We start from the raw sequence: 18,467 nt of genomic DNA on the forward strand, positions 1-18,467 counted from the left end.
TAGATCTTCGTTCGCGAAGCCAAGCCATGATGACTTTTGAGATCACTTCAGATGATCCCTGGTCCCTACAGCAGGGGGAATCAGTTTCCCATGCACCCTGCTGAGTCACATGGATAAATGCATTTTCATTCGCAGACCTGGAATTTAACCAAATTATGTGCCGAGCCAAAGTTTAACGTGGCGTTATTTTTTTACGTGAAGTTATTTATGGCTGGGCAGAGAGCATCAACTCCGCCGCACTTGAGAACCAACCCGGTTTAATCGCAGGGAGCAGCCTGTAATCAGCGGGGCCGGTTCAACGCTCCGACCTCTCAGCCACGCGGCACCGTCTAATCTCCGCAAGTTTCGAAAACACAAAAGACAAACTGGAAAGCCGGACTATTCAGTGAATATCCACATCGTATTTTATTCATATGCTGCGTCAATCCAAATTATAATATATAATCTAGTTTGCAAAATAACAGGGAAGGGTCTGTTATGTCGTGAAAACACGCAAACAGAATAGCGGCTGGGTTGAGCCCGTTAACTCGCTGCACTTGTGCGGATCTTATCCGCACAAGTGCGGAAGTTATCCCCGTCACGGGCTTCGTGGCTCTGCCTCGGCCATGTGCGTGTGAAGTTCTGACCGCCCCTGCTCCGCACGTCCGTTACACGACGTTCCGGCCAGCGCGAGGTCCGGTGCGTCCCCCGTGCCGCAGCTCCGATGCCGTAGCCGAAGTGGAAAAATCCACCGTGGAAAAAAACCAACAACAACAACAAACGACCGCTCACGCCGTCACCGCGATCAAAGTCGCGCGAGTCTCTCTCTCTGCTCGTGCACGCAGTTGGAGGGGGTGGGGGCGAGCAGCACACACCTCATTTGGTAGTCTCTGGGCGAAATTCCACATTACCGTGACAGGGGATAGTCCCACCATGTACGTGTGCATGTTGAAATCTTCTTTCGCACCGTACGTAGCCAACCGTGCGAATCGGAGGTGCGGGGGGGGAAGGACAACAAACTAAACACAAAAGGCAATTCTCAAAGCCGTATTGATGGCCACTGTCCCATTCGTGAGTCGTAAACGATCTGGCCGCTGAGCAGTGCTGTTGGAAATGCCAATGACTGCAGTCGTTTATCCGGCCGGGTTGCACGGCGGTACAGCGAGCGGTTGTTCTATGTAAAGCCTCGTCCCTGCCATGGGATTGTGGAATTTCCATCACTGGCTCAGGGCTTCAAACACGAGATGAGTGCCAGCTAGATGCTGATTTGGGCAGGGAATCCCTTTGATTTTTTAATTTAAATTTGCAATCGAAAATTCTTAATGTAAAATCCTTGACGGGAGTCCAAACCAATCCCTCGTAGCCTTTTTAGTCAATAAAATTATGGGTTTAATTTTTTCTGAAGCCAACCATGTTCATGCAATGGATGGACTGATCACTGCCACAGTAATGTGGAATGTTCATTATTTACAGCAACGACCACAGTCTGTGAAGAGTGCCACCCGATGACGTTTCTTATAATTTAATAACGGTTTTTTTTCCCCCATCAAAGATGAATTCGAATTTTGCTTTCCCTTCAGCAGCAGCAGCAGCGGCCATCATCACGTTTGTCAAGTGCGATCAATGCCACTTCGCACTCAGGACTCTCCGTCTTGCCCCAGGGGGAGTCGCCCCCCTGCAGAGCTGGATCTCTGGAACACGTTTGAGGATGACCTACTTTCTCCTGCAAGTGCAGCCCCTCGAGATGCCCACTCCGTCGCGACAGCCGTGTGCTCTACGAGTTTCACGCCAAATTTTATTTTTGTCCCCCGGTCCCTGAGCGCCGTCACTGCCGCACGTGCGTCCGTGGCATCCTCGGAGCTTACGAGGAAGAGACGCGGCGTGGTCGAGCTGCCGTGGTTGTGCGACTTCCAGCGGAAACGTCGTGGGGAAAAAAAAACGTGTCCAACTCTTGCTTTGCCCTTCAACATCGCTCCGGTGTTTCGCTGACGAGCTCAATCTCGGTTGGCGTATCTGCCCAGGACGTGACAACCGGATTTGATTGGGTTCTGCCGGGTGGCGGAGGGCTACAGATAACACAAGTACATTAACACAGACACGACAATCTGACTCGCAGACAGACTCATCCTGAATGACGACCGCACTCTTCAACGGAGATCTCAGACCCTGCCCCCCTACGCAGACAAAGACAAAGGTCCCCCGTACAGGCGACGAAGGCTGTTGTGGAAACTGCTGATGGTGAGCAGCTGTGAAGGCTGCGACGTCGCACGGTCGGGTTGGTGTGACTGGCACCACCCCGGCCTGCTTTTGTCTCCCGAGGGCCGTTATTTACATACTAGGCTGAGTCGACCTAGGGGAGGCCCAGAACCGGTTCAGATATTCATCACCAATGTTGTTCCATGAGCGGGAATGCAACTCACGCTCTGCCAGGTTCGTAACGCAGTGCATGCGTGTGCGTTTAGGTGTGTGTGTGTGAGTGCGTATGTGTCAGTCGACCCGTGGCACCTGCTGGGTCTGCCCCGTGACCTCCTGCCAGCGGGCGTTCGATACTTCACGTGGCCTCAAGGTGCACTTGGCCTGGCACAAGCGTCGTGGTGACGTCACCGCCACTTAGTGGTGAATGGCGGTTGTTGTTGTTGTTGTGTGAGTGCGTGTGTGTGTGCCGAGCGCTAGCGTAGCGGTTAGCGCACTGCGCTACGAACCCGGCGACCCGAGTTCGATTCCCGCTCACGGCCAACACCGGTGACGATTATCTGAACCGGTACAGGGCCTCCCCTAGGTCGACTCAGCCTCAAACGAGTACCTGGTGCGGTGTGTAAATATCGCCACTGGGGAGACAAAGGCGGTCGGGCGTGGTGCTGTCCACCCACCCCCTCATGTGTGCCATGCCGGCCTTCGCAGGTGCTGCTCGCTTAACGACACTTGCCCCAAACAGTCTGTTAAGGCTACACGGGGGGTCTTTGTCTTTTGTGTGTGGAGCAGGTGGAGCAGGTGAGCCAGCTGGCGGCGCTGGTGGAGGCTCAGCTGGAGTACCACCAGCAGTCCGCCGTCATCCTCGTGCAGCTCCACCAGAAGCTGCAGCGCCGGTGACGCCCCCCCCCCTACTCCCCCAGCCCCCCACCCCCCATACCCCCTTCATCCCCCCACCCCCCTACATCCCTCCTCCCCCCACCCCCTACCTCCCTCCTCCCCCGCCCCCACCCTGCTGCCCCTTTAAACCAAACCACGCGTCCATTTCGGCACCTTTCGAATGGCACGAGGCTACCACAGAGGTCAGTGCGCGTTGGCGAAGAGGTCGATTAACACGGTTGGCTACGTACGGTGCGAAAGATGTTCAACATGCACGCATGCATACGTATGGCAGGAGCAGTTCAGACATCGCTCGCCACTGATGGTAGCCGTGACCAGGAATCGAACTCGGGTGGCCGTATCGATGATCCGTCGGTTGCAGAGCCGCAGTTGAGAGGCTACCGGCCGCCACTGCTTCAGGGACACCGCGTCTCGCTGCAAAGCGACGAGGATGTGAATGCGACGTTCAGTCCTCGGGAATCCTACGCTCCACGCACGAAGGCGTCACAACACCGTGGGGACGAACGTGCGTGCGTGCCTAGCAGGGGAATCGCCGGGAAACTTAATTCACTTAACCCTTCCTCGTTCCGAAATGCCTGCAAGCGGCTCAACGTGAATTTTTTTTCGACAGGCGTAGTAGCGCCATTGTTTGTAAAGACGTCGTACTCAACGCAGAGAACCGTAGCGACACGACCGCACTCTACGATAGCTGACGCCAAACTGCGCCACGCGCCCTCCCGCACGGCCTTGTGGGAGCCTCTGTACCCGATAAAGTTATTTTATTTTAGTTTTTCTTCTGGTTTCGTTTTGACGATTTACACTTAAGTCGTCGGAACGTAACCGGAAGAAAAACCGACGACCTAGACGCACGTCATCGGAACGCGAAAGGGTTAACAACCAGCGCTTCGTTAACTTCCACATTTGGGAGTGCGGCTCAACTGTGAAGGACTCTTAAGAACGACCGAACTCGACTTCCACTTCGCCATTCTCATTTTCCGCAACTCGACGTCTCTCTTCGAAGTGCCCTCGTGGTGTTTGCGGGCGCCATGTGACCCCCTCCCCCCCCCCCCCCCCGGTGCGTGCCGGCGGCGACCCGTGGCGCAGGATAAGCGAGACGTCGGATCGGCCGAGGCGAGAGTTCAAGCCCAAGCCCGTGTTCGCGCCCTGCGACCTCCAGGAGAGCAGCCAGCAGAACGGCGGCGTCAGCGCCGCCTCCTACGCCTCCTCCTCCGCTCGCTCCTCCAAGTCCTCAGGTACTGGCGGGGGGGGGGGGGGGTGAGCGGCGATTCACAGCGCCGTGAGGGACGGGCGCGGGTCGTGCGCGTCCTCTCGGTTGGATGGCGCTGACGAGGGGCTCCCGTTGGGGCGTGGCGCCCCGCCCCCACCCCCCTTCCCACCGCCTCAACACCGCCGGTTGCACCGGGGAAACGGACGGGGATCTCCCGTCTCACGTGACCTGTTAGCGGTTAGCGTCCATTCACCATCGCCCTCCGCAACGGGCTTGCCTTGTCATTGTAGGGACGCCGACTCCTGCCATTGGAATGTGGAATTCACGCCCACTCGCCCGCCCATGCCTGTCCGTGTGGATGAGCTCCGCCCATTGCTTGTTTTACCTCGACTCGAACTTTGACCCTTGTGATTCGCCACATCCGTACAGCCATCGGCGTGCTTTTCCACACGCAGCGTGCAGACATTGCGCTGTGTTGTCCACCGAATGCCGTGTGCGTGTGTTTGCGAGAGCGCGTGCTGCGAATGGTTAACACCACGGGAGGTTCTTCTTGGTTCTTTCGGTAAAGTCACGTAGAATTTAAATAATAAAATAATAAAAATAAAACATAACACAATTATTCTCACGACGTTTCGGCCACAACGCAAGCAGCCGTCCTCAGGTGGAGAACAGGTCTGTCGAGAAGTCATTCAGACGCTGCCGAAAGAACCAAGAAGATGAATCCCTGCAGTCACGAAAGCTTTAAATCGAAATTATACCACGGTAGGTTCTCGTAAAGTGGGGCCTAATTTCAGCCGGATCTGTCTGATTCGGTGACCTGAAAAATATTCGCTTTGGCAGTGACCGCTATTGCACGGACCACCTGCTCCAGTCCGTCGAACTCCCAGAAGACATTGAGTGAGAGATTAAGCCCCGCTTGGTGCAAAGCGGACGTCTTGCTTGCGAGTGTCGCGCAGCCCGAACGCATGTTGTCCTCATTGTTAATCGCGTCGTGACAGAATCGCGTGTCAACGATTTGCGGTTCCGTGCATTTCATTTTCAGCGTATTTCCATTCGTTATTTTTTTGTTTTTATTTTCCCCTGCGCCACGCGCTCGCAGACTCATCCCGCCTTAACGTGTGACGTTTTTCCCCTCCGCCCACCATGTCACATGACCCGCCGCATGATCTGTCACGTGACCCCCAACGTCAGACTCCTCTCCGAGGCTCAGCCAATCGGGGAACTTTAGCTGGTCGCAAGAGATTCAGACCCTGGGTGAGTACTCGCTGAGCTGACTGCTGCTAAAATATCAAGCTGACGATCGTTTTCTTTCTTTCATAATTTAATTAATTCTTACAAATTGACCTCATCATCTTCCGTCATTAACTCTCCACCAGGACTGTGATACATCGTAGGAAAAGAAGACGCGCGATAATCGTATCGTCTAAATATCCTTACATCATGATTATCATTGATCGTTTCAATTCTTCTATTAATTTATTTTTCCGACAAACTTTTTTTCACAAATTCGAATTGTAAATACACGAGCGGTTATCAATTAAATGATTGCTCTGTAAGTAAAAAAAAAAAATCTCTCGAGTAATTGACGACGTGGTGATCATATGACGTCGTCGTTTCCATCGCTGAGTTATGATTATTTTTGTGTGTAACTTGCACGGATAACTCGGCAACCTGAGTTCGATTCCCGAGCACTGCACGCGTCGTACGGTGGCGAGCAGAGGTGGGACAAAGTCATTGTTATGCAAGTCCAAGTCGAGTCGCAAGTCATCAAATTCATGACTCGAGTCTGACTCGAGTCCAAGTCACATGACTCGAGTCCACATCTCATAGGTGGGACAAAGTCATTGTTATGCAAGTCCAAGTCGAGTCGCAAGTCATCAAATTCATGACTCGAGTCTGACTCGAGTCCAAGTCACATGACTCGAGTCCACACCTCTGGTGGCGAGTGACATCTGAACCAGTCATGGGCGCCCCTTGTCACTGGTTCCCCAACCCACAATGACCAGCTTGGTGAAGTATGGTCAGACAAACCTCCATGACTGATTTGACAAAGGGCTGTAAGCTCTTACAATTCTTGTTAATTATCTGCATTAAATAATCTGCGTTCGATTTGTGAAAAAAAATCTGATTGTTTTTGCTTTCACATGTGGCGTTGTGCCCAGGCTGGCACTGCAAGATGACGCCGCCTGTGATTAACGCGCCTCACCGTGGCTGACCAATCTTGCCGCTGCTACTTTCCTGTAGCCGGCCCAGAGCTTCGCGTGCGATCTTTGCTGCAGCTCGGCTCTAAACCAACGGGAGCTTAACACCCTCGTGCGCTTCACGACCTTGCTGTCCGTCCTCCCATCGCGCCTCTTGATGCGCTGCCCGCTGCTCGAATCGCTCGCGACCAGATTGCGACGACATCTCTAGCGATAGTGCGGTCCGTCGCGTGGCGGCCCCCCCCCGACGCCGCCCGGATCCCCCTCTGCCCGCACACCCCTCCTCCCCTCCTGCGCTGGCAATAACACTGGTCAACACACTTTTTCTGGCATAAGGTATTCCAACGGTTTTAATGTAATTTTGGGGTGCCGATTCCAAATCTGGCATCAGTTTTTGTCTATCACATCAGGTTTTTGAGATATCAAATATTGCATTTTCAATAAAAACTACAGAAGAAAAATATTAAATAAATGTGGATATCTACATAAAATGATATTATAAACACACTATCCTAAAAATACAGCACCATATTTTTACACTAAAGCAGTCACTGACTCGCAACAACTTGCAATCATAAGTGACAGAGTTAATTTCGGGTAAAATCAATAAAAATGGGGTATGCCGATAGCATAAAATGAGATGTGATAGAGCAAACCAGATTTGGAATCAGCACCATGAAATTAGTCTAAAGCAGCTGCAAAAGTCCAGGCCAGAAAAAATGTTTTTTTTTGTTGACCAGTGTTATAAATGCGTCAAGCCGTACGTCTGCGGAGGGTGCGCTCGTGACGCCGGCTCCTTGGCAGCAAACGTGAGAGATCCCACGACGTTTACTTTGAAAAGGAGTCGGCCATCGTGCGCATTCGTCGCGGCCCGAGTGTGAGAAACTACCGCACGCAGCAACGTCGCCCCTCTAACGGCAGACTGCATGACGAATGGCACCGATACCAATTCTACCAAATTGACGATGGTGTTAGCCGCCGTGGCAATAATTAGAGCGTTTCCAATCGGCAGGCGTGGCGGCGCGCGCCTGCAATCCTGCGAGATGGAGGTGGGGGTTGGTGGATCAGCAATGGGTTGGGTTTCCTCCAGGGACGCTTCCGGTTTCCTCACCCGCCCAAACAATGCTCAGCAGGGATTGGCGGGACAAACACGTGGCAGCACCACGTCCTGAACAGCGGGCAGCCGAAGCACAGTCAAGCTTCCGTGAGCAAAAGACGAATCGTGTTACTCGTCTATATATCTCTCTCCCTTTGAGATCTCACAACTGCTCAATGTCTCCGTGTACAGGCTGCAGGTCTGATCAGGCCCACAGCCCCACGAGGCCTGCCACTTCCATACGGCCCAGCGATGGATATTTACCCTTTTATCCATTGCTGCGAGCATCTTGGCCGCGCTGATCGGGTCCTAGCGGGGAATATGTATGGGTACCGCTTCATGGCGGAACGCAGCAGTGGTTGTCCTATGGATAGGCTCGTCCCCAGCATGGGAACGTGGAATTTCGACCAGCTGCTGTAAACGGTGGATGAGCACCCAGCCCGATGCCCGTTAGAGCGAGAAATCACTTGGACTTTGAGCACTATCGACCTCCGATGCGTTTTCCTATTGTACCGCGTGCCCCCTGAAGCAGCTCCCCACCACGTGGAGCGAAACGTCGGACATTACAGTCACCTGTAATTATTTCTCTACTATTAGTATAATTATTCGATGACGCCGAGGTCTGTGGTCATTTGTGTTGCCCCGCCAAAGGCATTCGGATTTCCTATTCAGCCATCGGTAAAGTCAATATTTTCCCCGCCCCCTCCTGGAGATGATCTCAGCTGTTGAGACGCTGTCCCCTACTGGACATCTGTGAACAAGAGCTTCACAGCTCATCGGATTTCTCCGGGATCAATAAAGATTCTGATTCTGTTTCTGCTGCTACCGCTGCTGCTGTTGCAATGCGGGTCGGTGGATCACACCAGAGGTCGCAAACGGGTTTTTAATACTTACCCGTACCTGTACCCGGCCGCACCAGGGTCGCAAACGGGTACACGTACCCGTACCCGGGTACGGGTATTGGGTACCCGATTGCGACCTCTGGGATGAAGCCATGTTGCAGGCGCGGGTGGGTTGATTCTAGGAACTTGAATCGTGAGAAGAGACAAGACGTTGGGAAATGAGTGACAAACGGTGACTCACCAGTGACTCACGGCCTACCCGTACCCGGCCGGGTACGGGTATCGGGTAGGGTACGGGTATCGGGTACCCGGTTGTGACCTCTGGATCACACGCACGCAGATTCGCGAACTGTCCTCCCCTACGCGTGGGCGTCACCTGGCTTACCAGGGTACGATGGCGGTACAGCAAGTGGATTACTTTCCATCTGTACGGGGATTGTGTGTTGTGCGTAGGGTTTTCGCTGGGCGCACCGCTTCCCTCCTCCCACACTAGTAGAATTGTAGTTGTGGCCACAGCCCAGTAAGGGACCACAGAGCTGGTGCGATTGTCGGCCACCGCTGGTTTTGACTGCTTCCCTGCTCGTCTGCAGCTTCCCTGCTCGTCTGCAGCTTCCCGCGCAAACTGTCGCCCGTCGCAAAACCCTGCGAGCGGCGGTTTTTGAGGTGCAGTTTTCGCGAACGGCGCCGACGCGGTTCGCGAAAGCCCAACGGCTTCTAACTGGCGGGCGTGATCTCCTCCCAGCAGCGGCGCCCATGGACCAGCCGTGCTGCAAGGCGCTGTTCGACTTCGACCCCGAGAACGACGGGGAGCTGGGCTTCAAGGAGGGCGACGTCATCACGCTCACCAACCAGATCGACGACAACTGGTACGAGGGCATGATCCACGGCCAGTCGGGATTCTTCCCCATCAACTACGTCGAGGTGCTCGTGCCACTGCCGCAGTGACCGTCGGGGGAGCGCCCCGGAGCTCCCCCCCCCTTCCCCCCCCACCTCCTTCCCCTCCGCCTACCCCAACCCCCCATTTCCCCGTCACGGCATCGGCCACTTGGCACCGGCTCGCTCGATGGTAACGCAGGGGGCGGATTCGGCGTGCCGAGGGGGAACGCCGGCGGGAGTGCAGGGGAAGCGGCAGATTGTTAACGGGGCAACGGTGTCCGCAAAGGTGTAGCGGTGCACGCGTACGGCGCAGACCGGGAGGCAACGCGGCGCTTAGCAAAGGCCCGTTGCAGATTGTCGCTCCCGCGACGAACACTTTGCCAAGCGTCAAGTGCCCTATCTCCAAAAGTGCCCTGAAGCAGGCCGCGTAGGGATCTGTTACTGAGAAGTGTTACTGCCGTTATGTTCGACGTGGCGTCGGAGAGGGCAGAGCGGTGTATCTCGTCCGTCTCGGCGCATCTAAAAGGAGCGAGAAAAAAAATATTGGTAAGTTGACGACGTTTGTCGTTCGACGTACGCCTCGTGGAACGGTTTGTGACTCCCGTGTACGGCACCTCCCCCCCCCCCTCCTCCCCCGTGTGATCCGCACCTGCTCGGCGATTGGTCGGTGGCAGAGGTTGTGTCATTGTTGGCGCTGGCGGCACAGAGCGTGGCCGCCATCCCCGCTCGTCCGTGGCTCCTCCCCCCGCTCGTCGTTCTCTCTGCGAGAGCGAGCGAATGCCGCGCGGCGCACGTTACAAGTTGAGCTCATTGTTATTGGCGGCACAAACCCCACGACCCGAACAAAGCCGTTTACATAACTGCCGGAGTCTGTTTTCGCGGTTGTGCCTCTGCATCGCGATTTCGTGCGTTTTTTTTTTTCGGTTGTGCTGCCGCGTAGCTCCCCGATCTGTTTTTCGGCGGTTGTGCCGCTGGGCGTTGTTCGGCAACGACGCCCGACGTTTACATTTCCCGAAGAAGCTGCCGGGGCGTGGAGCGAAACGTCGGGCGTCGCGCAGGGAGACGCACACCGCGACCCCAACAAAACACGCGGGAGAGGCCAAACACGGTCGCTTGTTTTCTGTGAGCGCGCGCGACGCACGGCGTTGTCGCGTTTGGTTCGTTGTCCTTCCCCCGCAGCTCTGACGAGCACGCTCGGCTACGTAAGGTGCGAAAGAAGTTCACCGTATGTACGTACAGCGGCGCCCCGTGCGCGGTTTCGTGAAGCGCTGTGTACCGTAGCCTTGTACATGATATTTTCACCGGTCGTGCTGTACGGCTCTCCGTTGCGTTGTCGCTTTGTGCCGCGTGTTGATCGGCGCCGTGTCCCACGTTTCGCTGCACGCGACAGGAGCTTCTTCAGGAGCTGACTTGAGCGGCCCACTCTCTCCCTTGGTTCTGTAGTAGAGTGGCTCCGCCGCCGCCGCTGCTGCTGCTGTTGTTGTTGCGTCTTGACACCGATTGTCTGAGCCCGCTGAACGACGCAAAGATAACATCGACCGGGCTTTTGTCCAATCGGCGTCAAGATCCAACAACGGCAGCGTGCGGCAGACGCTCTCCTGTCGAGAGAAGAAGCGAGCTTGCTCAGTTGGGTTGCTGACGAAGGCCCCGGCACACGGAGCGGAACGTCGGACAACGTCCGAGCAGCACGCGGTACAACACGAAGCGCGTGGGGGAGAGCTTTATCCATGCTCATTTCATTTCCTTCACCCCGTCCCCCACACCCCCACGGACTTTATCGCCGCGAACTTGCCGTTGGGGCTCAGCTTGGGGTGAGAGTTTACAGAGCCCCGTTGCCGCGTGGTGGTGGTGGTGATGGTGGCCTGTCGCGTCCGCGTGTCTACGTCGCGTGCCTGCGTGTTCCCCACACACTCCCAGCCGTGCATGTTTTTGTGCTGGAAGTGGTGGGGGGGGTCCGTTCCGTGCTCGTCGAAAGCGATCAAACTAAAGGAAAAACCGCCCGAGCCTCGGACCTGGGCAGCCATCGCTGTCTGAGTATTATTATTATTAATGTTGTAAACCAATTGGCAACTTTGCACAAGATGTTTGCTGACCCCCATTCATTTTTCTCCCAACCCGGATATTATTACTGTTGAGTGGTGAACGTTATTTACGCTGGAAAGCTACCGTTGCAGCAATTCCAAACGTTCCACGGGAGTCTACGGACACAGAAGAAAAGGAGAGATGATGTACGTTGCATCTTAAAGTACAGAAGATGGAATGTGTTATATCATATAGGTGCTGAGACACAAGAATTAGACGTGATTAAACAGCCCGATTGGCTCTGCCGATCGTGTTGACAGGCTCGGACGCAAGAGACGGTGACGCTGAGAGATTTGGGACCACGTTACGGACCAATTCGTCGACGGAAGTGCAATTCGGTTTTGCCATTTCAAGCAGACATCGAGCGGTCTACGTTGCCTCGATGTGCATGAGTATGGGCCACACTGACCAGAAACCCGGGAGCCCTGCGCTTGAATGTCAGAGACCAGCGTCCACACGCCCTCAAGTGTACCGCTCACTCTGTGTGTCTACACGCCCTGAGGTGTACCGCTGACTCTGTGTGTCTACACGCCCTGAGGTGTACCGCTCACTCTGTGTGTGTCCACACACCCTGAGGTGTACCGCTCACTCTGTGTGTGTCCACACACCCTGGAGTGTACCGCTCACTCTGTGTCCACACACCCTGGAGTGTACCGCTCACTGTGTGTCCACACACCCTGGAGTGTACCGCTCACTGTGTGTGTCCACACACCCTGGAGTGTACCGCTCACTGTGTGTCCACACACCCTGGAGTGTACCGCTCACTCTGTGTCCACACACCCTGGAGTGTACCGCTCACTGTGTGTCCACACACCCTGGAGTGTACCGCTCACTGTGTGTGTCCACACACCCTGGAGTGTACCGCTCACTGTGTGTCCACACACCCTGGAGTGTACCGCTCACTCTGTGTGTGTCCACACGCCCTGGAGTGTACCGCTCACTGTGTGTCCACACACCCTGGAGTGTACCGCTCACTGTGTGTGTGTCCACACGCCCTGAGGTGTACCGCTCACTGTGTGTGTCTACACGCCCTGAGGTGTACTGCTGACTCTGTGTGTGTCCACACACCCTGAGGTGTACCGCTCACTCTGTGTGTGTCCACACACCCTGGAGTGTACCGCTCACTGTGTGTCCACACACCCTGGAGTGTACCGCTCACTGTGTGTCCACACACCCTGGAGTGTACCGCTCACTGTGTGTCTACACACCCTGGAGTGTACCGCTCACTCTGTGTGTGTCCACACGCCCTGGAGTGTACCGCTCACTGTGTGTGTCCACACGCCCTGAAGTGTACCGCTCACTGTGTGTGTGTCCACACACCCTGAAGTGTACCGCTCAATGTGTGTGTCCACACACCCTGAAGTGTACCGCTCACTGTGTGTGTGTCCACACACCCTGAAGTGTACCGCTCACTGTGTGTGTGTCCACACACCCTGAAGTGTACCGCTCACTGTGTGTGTGTCCACACACCCTGAAGTGTACCGCTCACTGTGTGTGTGTCCACACACCCTGAAATGTACCGCTCACTGTGTGTGTCCACACGCCCTGAAGTGTACCGCTCACTGTGTGTGTGTCCACACGCCCTGGAGTGTACCGCTCACTGTGTGTGTGTCCACACACCCTGGAGTGTACCGCTCACTGTGTGTGTGTCCACACACCCTGAAGTGTACCGCTCACTCTGTGTGTGTCCACACACCCTGAAGTGTACCGCTCACTGTGTGTCTGTCCACACACCCTGAAGTGTACCGCTCACTGTGTGTGTGTCCACACACCCTGAAGTGTACCGCTCACTGTGTGTGTCCACACGCCCTGAAGTGTACCGCTCACTGTGTGTGTGTCCACACACCCTGGAGTGTACCGCTCACTGTGTGTGTCCACACGCCCTGAAGTGTACCGCTCACTGTGTGTCCACACACCCTGAAGTGTACCGCTCACTGTGTGTGTCCACACACCCTGGAGTGTACCGCTCACTCTGTGTGTGTCCACACGCCCTGAGGTGTACCGGTCACTCGCGCTAACAGCTGTGCCCGTGATGTCTCCTCGTGTTGGTCTTAAGGCTTTGGAGTCTCAGCCCACAAGGATAATTGGCATTGTACTGAATGTTGTTTAACCACTGATGAATTATGACTCCCGATAGAGTGTATGAGCTCTTTATATTTTTGCACATTCCTGCTTGCGAGGTCACTTATTCCTTCCCGTGTAGACCTATGTTGCTGTAGTGGTCGTCCTGATTGCTTTGTGAGAGCCGTAAATCTTCATGCCTCAATAGACATTTTTATAATGTAGAGAAATGCACATCTGTGACCGGCGGATACTATATGTATATGTTTTACTATACGAGATGTATTTTACGTGTTAAGTGGTTCAGTGAATTGCCTTAACATTCCCTGCCCTGTGTCCTGTAGCGTGGTGATGTGGTGCATTGAGATGTTGATGCACAGGTGGCATTGTTTCAAAAGTATTGCGTAAATAAATCTATCGTGGTGGGGGTTACAGCTCTTGCGTGTGTGGGTTTGGGCATGTCTGCTTCTTCGGAGAACGGCGGTGCAGTGGCTTGCGCACTTTGCGACAAGCCCAGCGACCCGCTCGCGATTATAAACCGTGGCGAATATTTGAACGAGTCCAGTACCTCCGCTAGGTCGACTCGGCATTAAATCAGTACCTGGTTGCTGTGTGTTAACATCAGCACTTGGGAGACGAAGGCAATCGGGCGTGCCATTGGCCACTCACCACCACGTGTGCCACACCAGCCTTTTTTATTAGTGCTCAGTAACGGCACGTGCCCCAACAGCCTCTTTTAGCCCCGCCCCACCCCCTCCCGATACGTTCCATTCATTGGCTACCACATTCTGATAAGCTCCTCCCCCCTCTCCTCCCCCTTAACTTGTATTTAAGAGCTTGCATCTTGAATCCTTGCCTCACTTGATGCAGCAAATCTGGCTGTGACGGTCCCACCTGATGACGGAGACTTGTGTTGCCTCCGAAACGTCGTGATTTTTATTTTATTTGTATTAATTTTAATTTCATTTTTTACCTACGTGACTTTACCGAAAGAACTAAGAGCATGAAGCCTGTTAAAGTCTATTAGGAGGTCTTTGTCTTTGTAAGCTTCTTCAGCAGAATTTAGGCATCTGCACCGGAGCGATCAGGTTGCATGTAAACATACCTGGACCTCTCTGTAGCCAGTTCATGATGATACCGTACTTATAAAATCGCAGATGTCTTTCTGTCACTCTCTCTGAACCATAATTCTGCCTTCTCGGAGAACGCCTGCCACCAAGATATGTCAAGGACGTGTGTGTTTTTTTATTCACGTGTCATTTTCAACAGAATGGAAAATTTCACCGATATTTGGTCGAGAAGTAGGTCGCATTGTGAAAATTGTTGACGGGTTTGGTTATTTGTCCACGCAATGGGTTTAAAATCAAACATGTCCTTTGTGTTCCTTCCAGCAAGAGAAACATTTTTTTTATTTTAACATAATAAGATGACAGCTTCTGAGAGCAAACCAACGAAGGTGAACTCATCAATTAACACAATGTGGTTTAAATTTCGATTTAAAGCTTTCGTGACTGCAGGGATTCATCTTCTTGGTTCTGCTAAATTCCTCTTGATATGCAAATTCTTTTGTCAAGGCGCACTTCCCCCCTTCCAACCCAGCTTAAATAGACGCTCCAAGCGTGGTGGTGTTTCATTCAGACGCTGTCTCCCCGACAGACCTGGTCTTCACCTGAGGACGGCTGCTTGCGTTGTGGCCGAAACGTCGTGAGAATTATTTTATTATGTTTTATTTGCATTATTTTATTACTTCCCTTCTACGTGACTTTACCGAAAGAACCAAGAAGACAATGTTGTTTGTGCAGTCAAACGCATGTCAGTCTAATTTAATTGACTCGTTACTCTAAAAGTTTCCCCCTGTGAGATGAACTAACCCTCTTAGCCCAACAGGTGTAAGGCACATCCTGGAGCGAAACTCTATTCTGCTCTGCCGCGTGCCAATAGGTAACGCACCCCTGGTCGGAGAGCCCCCCCGAGTGTCGTGTCCGCTCCGTGTACACGTCACGTGCACCAGCCCTTTTGTCAATCCACTGCTGGATGAGGGCCTCGCACTGCTCTCCTCCGAGTCGTCGGGCCCACCTACGCTTGGGCCCGATCGTATTTGTTTATCGTGCCATCGCTCACTTTGTATTTTGTTTCTGACGAGAGCGTCGTCGTAAGAGATCGCTGGGGGATAGCAAGTCACCTGTTGTTTCTTCCAGATGTCACAGGCCACTATGTATGTACGTTGAACTTCTTTCGCGCCGTACATCGCCAACCGTGCTCATCGGAGGTGCGGGGGTGAAGGACAAGAAACTAAACACAACGAAAACACCACGTGGAAGAACCATTGCCTTAAACATCGACGATTATTTACTTGTCCTTGTTTAACCACAGTGTTGACAAATCTGTTGGGGTTTTTTTGTTGTTGTTGCGCTTGTGCACCAATACCAACAAGGCAGCATCACCCCGTGATTAGTTGCGTGTGAGAGGAGTGGTGCGCGTCTCGCCTGCCCTGTACGAAGGCAAACCTGCAACTAATGTTGGCCGGTTTTTTGGCCAAGTCGCTTGTGGGCTTTGGCGATGGTGGAACCAGTTCCGGAGAGGCAGCTGAAGGTGCTCACGTGTTTAGATTCAAAGATGACGGCGATGATGATGATGATGATGTTGGCAGTAATTCGAGTGGAGCGGCAATACAGTCGTGAGAGCGCCGCGCTTAAAACCCAGCCATCAGAGTTTGATTCCCAGGCAAGGTTAGAAGATTGCCACCACATTTATGCCTCTATTTAAGGAACGAAACAGGAGGATTTCTCCACAAATCTGGCTGTCGCCTGATTAAGGTAGTTGTAATTACTGGCGAAACGTCGTACTCGGATTGTAAATGTTGTGGCTTTGCTCTCCAACACACCGGTGTTGCTGTACTGGTAACGAATTGGCCACGTTCTGTTAATGTGACAAACCTTACTAATTGGCTGTGTCGGGTGGTGGGGGGTTTAATGACACATTTATATATTTACGTGATCTAACCCAAAAAACCTGTATTATGGTTAATATCGGTTGCAAGTGATTATAATCTGACCCGGTCCTGACCGCTCCTTCACCGACAAGTGTGGTGAAGTTTGGTCAAAATGACAACTCCCCATGACTGCTGCGGTGTGGGGAGGACTTCAAGCATCAGTGAATTGACATGAGGGTGAAATGTTTCATTTTTATTCCAGTAATTATCTTATACAGGCAAAGCACACTTAAGGATGTTCCCAAAGTTTACCAAGTACCAAGCACACCCAATAGGTGATACAGCGTTCCACTACGCTGACTAGACAGACAGCACGTGTCAATGCTCCCCCGGAGAATGCCACAACTTAACACCGTTCATGTTCCCCATTTATGATTTATCACAAACGCTTATGAGACTTCGGCTGCGGTCGGCAAGACGCGCGAGAATTGGTCCGTAAATATTTCATAGCAGAATCCTGTAATCGGCTTCGGGAGCAAGAAGTCGTCGCAGCGTACGCCGCCGCGTCTCGCCGTAGCCTCGTCCTGCAAGATCCAGCAACTGTTGACCCTCGACCCCCAAGACTCTCGCGTTATCCCAACAGCGGCCGAGTGTGTTTGGAATGGGGCCCCGGTGCAAGGGTTAAAATGAGGCCCTCCCGCACGTCCCAATTTCCAATCTCTATCGCAAGGTCCTGCATTTAGGTCCTGCATTTAGGATCCTCCACTAATTTCTTAACGTGCACAACATTTACGATGTGCTGCCCGTATAGATTGTAGCGTAAGGTGTACAGTATTACACGGAGACAGGCAAAGCGTTGTTTCATCGGATTACGTTTTGGTCCCTTGGCCTATTTTTTTATTTCACCTTTATTTAACCAGGTAAAAAAACATTGCGAGGGGGACCTGGCAAATGGTAGTTAAAACCAAGCCAGAGTTGGCTGCTTTGCAATTTGCCGCTGGAAAACGTTGTTTCCCGAAGGTACCGTAAGCTCGTCCACAATTAATTCTATCTACGTGTTGTATCATCATATATGGGCTCTTTGCATGTGGCAGGAAACTAGAATAACATTGAGAAGCCCTGTGGCATAGAAGCGCTTAAAATCTACATGGACAGGTTTGCAGCCGGCTCACTCTGCTGAATTCTACAGCTATCTAATAGCCAAACAAGTTGGGAGTCTGCATTTATAATGAAACAGGCGTCTCTGCTGCCAATGCCGTCTTAGATTGGCCACAAGGAACAGCAATGTGAGCAAAGGGCAGGGATGGTGTCCCCAAAATGTGACATCGCTCAAACCCCACAACTTAAATCTAAACCAGCATGCACACGCGGATTACTTATCAATGTCATTACTGTGCTTGATTACTCAGGAAGGCCTCGCTGTGCCTCAAGATTATTTTCCAGGAGGGTGCTGCCAATTGTTCAAAGTAGGGGGGCGATGTTGCTGCTGCTGAGTGGAAGGCAAATTGACTACAGTATCATTCTAGATTTGAAGTTTTCGTGACTGCAAGGATTCATACTCTTTGGTTCTTTCGGTAAAGTCATGTAGGTGAAAAATAATAAATAAAAATAAAAACTAGAAAAAAATCACGTTTCGATTGCAACACAAGCAATCATCATCAGGTGTGACAACCACAGCAAGGAAATTTTTCCTGTAGAATGTCCTTGCTGTGCTTGTCACACCTGATGATGTTTGCTTGTGTTGCAATCGATACGTGATAAAATGTGTGTTCTATTTATTATTTTTCACCTATGTGACTTTACCGAAAGAACCAAAGAGTATTGACTACAGTAATTTGCAGTGTAATGCTTCCGCATTGCTTCAGCACCACTCAGCAAATTACAAATTACATTCTATGTTTATTACGTTTTGGCAGTAAACCGGGGAACCTGGAGAAAAGCTTCGCAGAACAGGGGGAGAAGCTCAGCTCCACGCAGAAAGGAGCCTGACTCAAGCAACGGAGTCCAGGCCCTTGTTGCTGTGAGGCACAGCGGTGTTACCACTGCGCCACCCTGCCACCCGTTATTTATCCACAAAGGCTTCAATATGTTTCGCAAATTG

General features: G+C 52.7%; 1 protein-coding gene across 3 annotated transcripts in view; it reads left to right on the plus strand.

The window, feature by feature from the left end:
* LOC144945934 (endophilin-A3-like) overlaps positions 1–13,868 on the plus strand; it is a 73,245-nt gene extending 59,377 nt beyond the window's left edge. Inside the window, exons 7-10 of one of the 3 annotated variants that reach the window (XM_078874594.1) lie at positions 2,962–3,065; positions 4,153–4,301; positions 5,468–5,530; positions 9,161–13,868. In XM_078874594.1, the coding sequence (XP_078730720.1) occupies positions 2,962–3,065; positions 4,153–4,301; positions 5,468–5,530; positions 9,161–9,360 (516 nt within the window). In that variant the 3' untranslated portion in view covers positions 9,361–13,868. Of the gene's footprint in view, positions 1–2,961; positions 3,066–4,152; positions 4,302–5,467; positions 5,531–9,157 lie in introns of all 3 variants that reach the window. The other 2 variants (XM_078874595.1, XM_078874596.1) reach the window with 2 other exon arrangements.
* The last annotated feature ends 4,599 nt before the right edge of the window (positions 13,869–18,467 follow it).

This window comes from Lampetra fluviatilis, chromosome 39, assembly GCF_964198595.1.
Source record: "Lampetra fluviatilis chromosome 39, kcLamFluv1.1, whole genome shotgun sequence".
In the NCBI taxonomy this organism is placed as follows: domain Eukaryota; kingdom Metazoa; phylum Chordata; class Hyperoartia; order Petromyzontiformes; family Petromyzontidae; genus Lampetra; species Lampetra fluviatilis.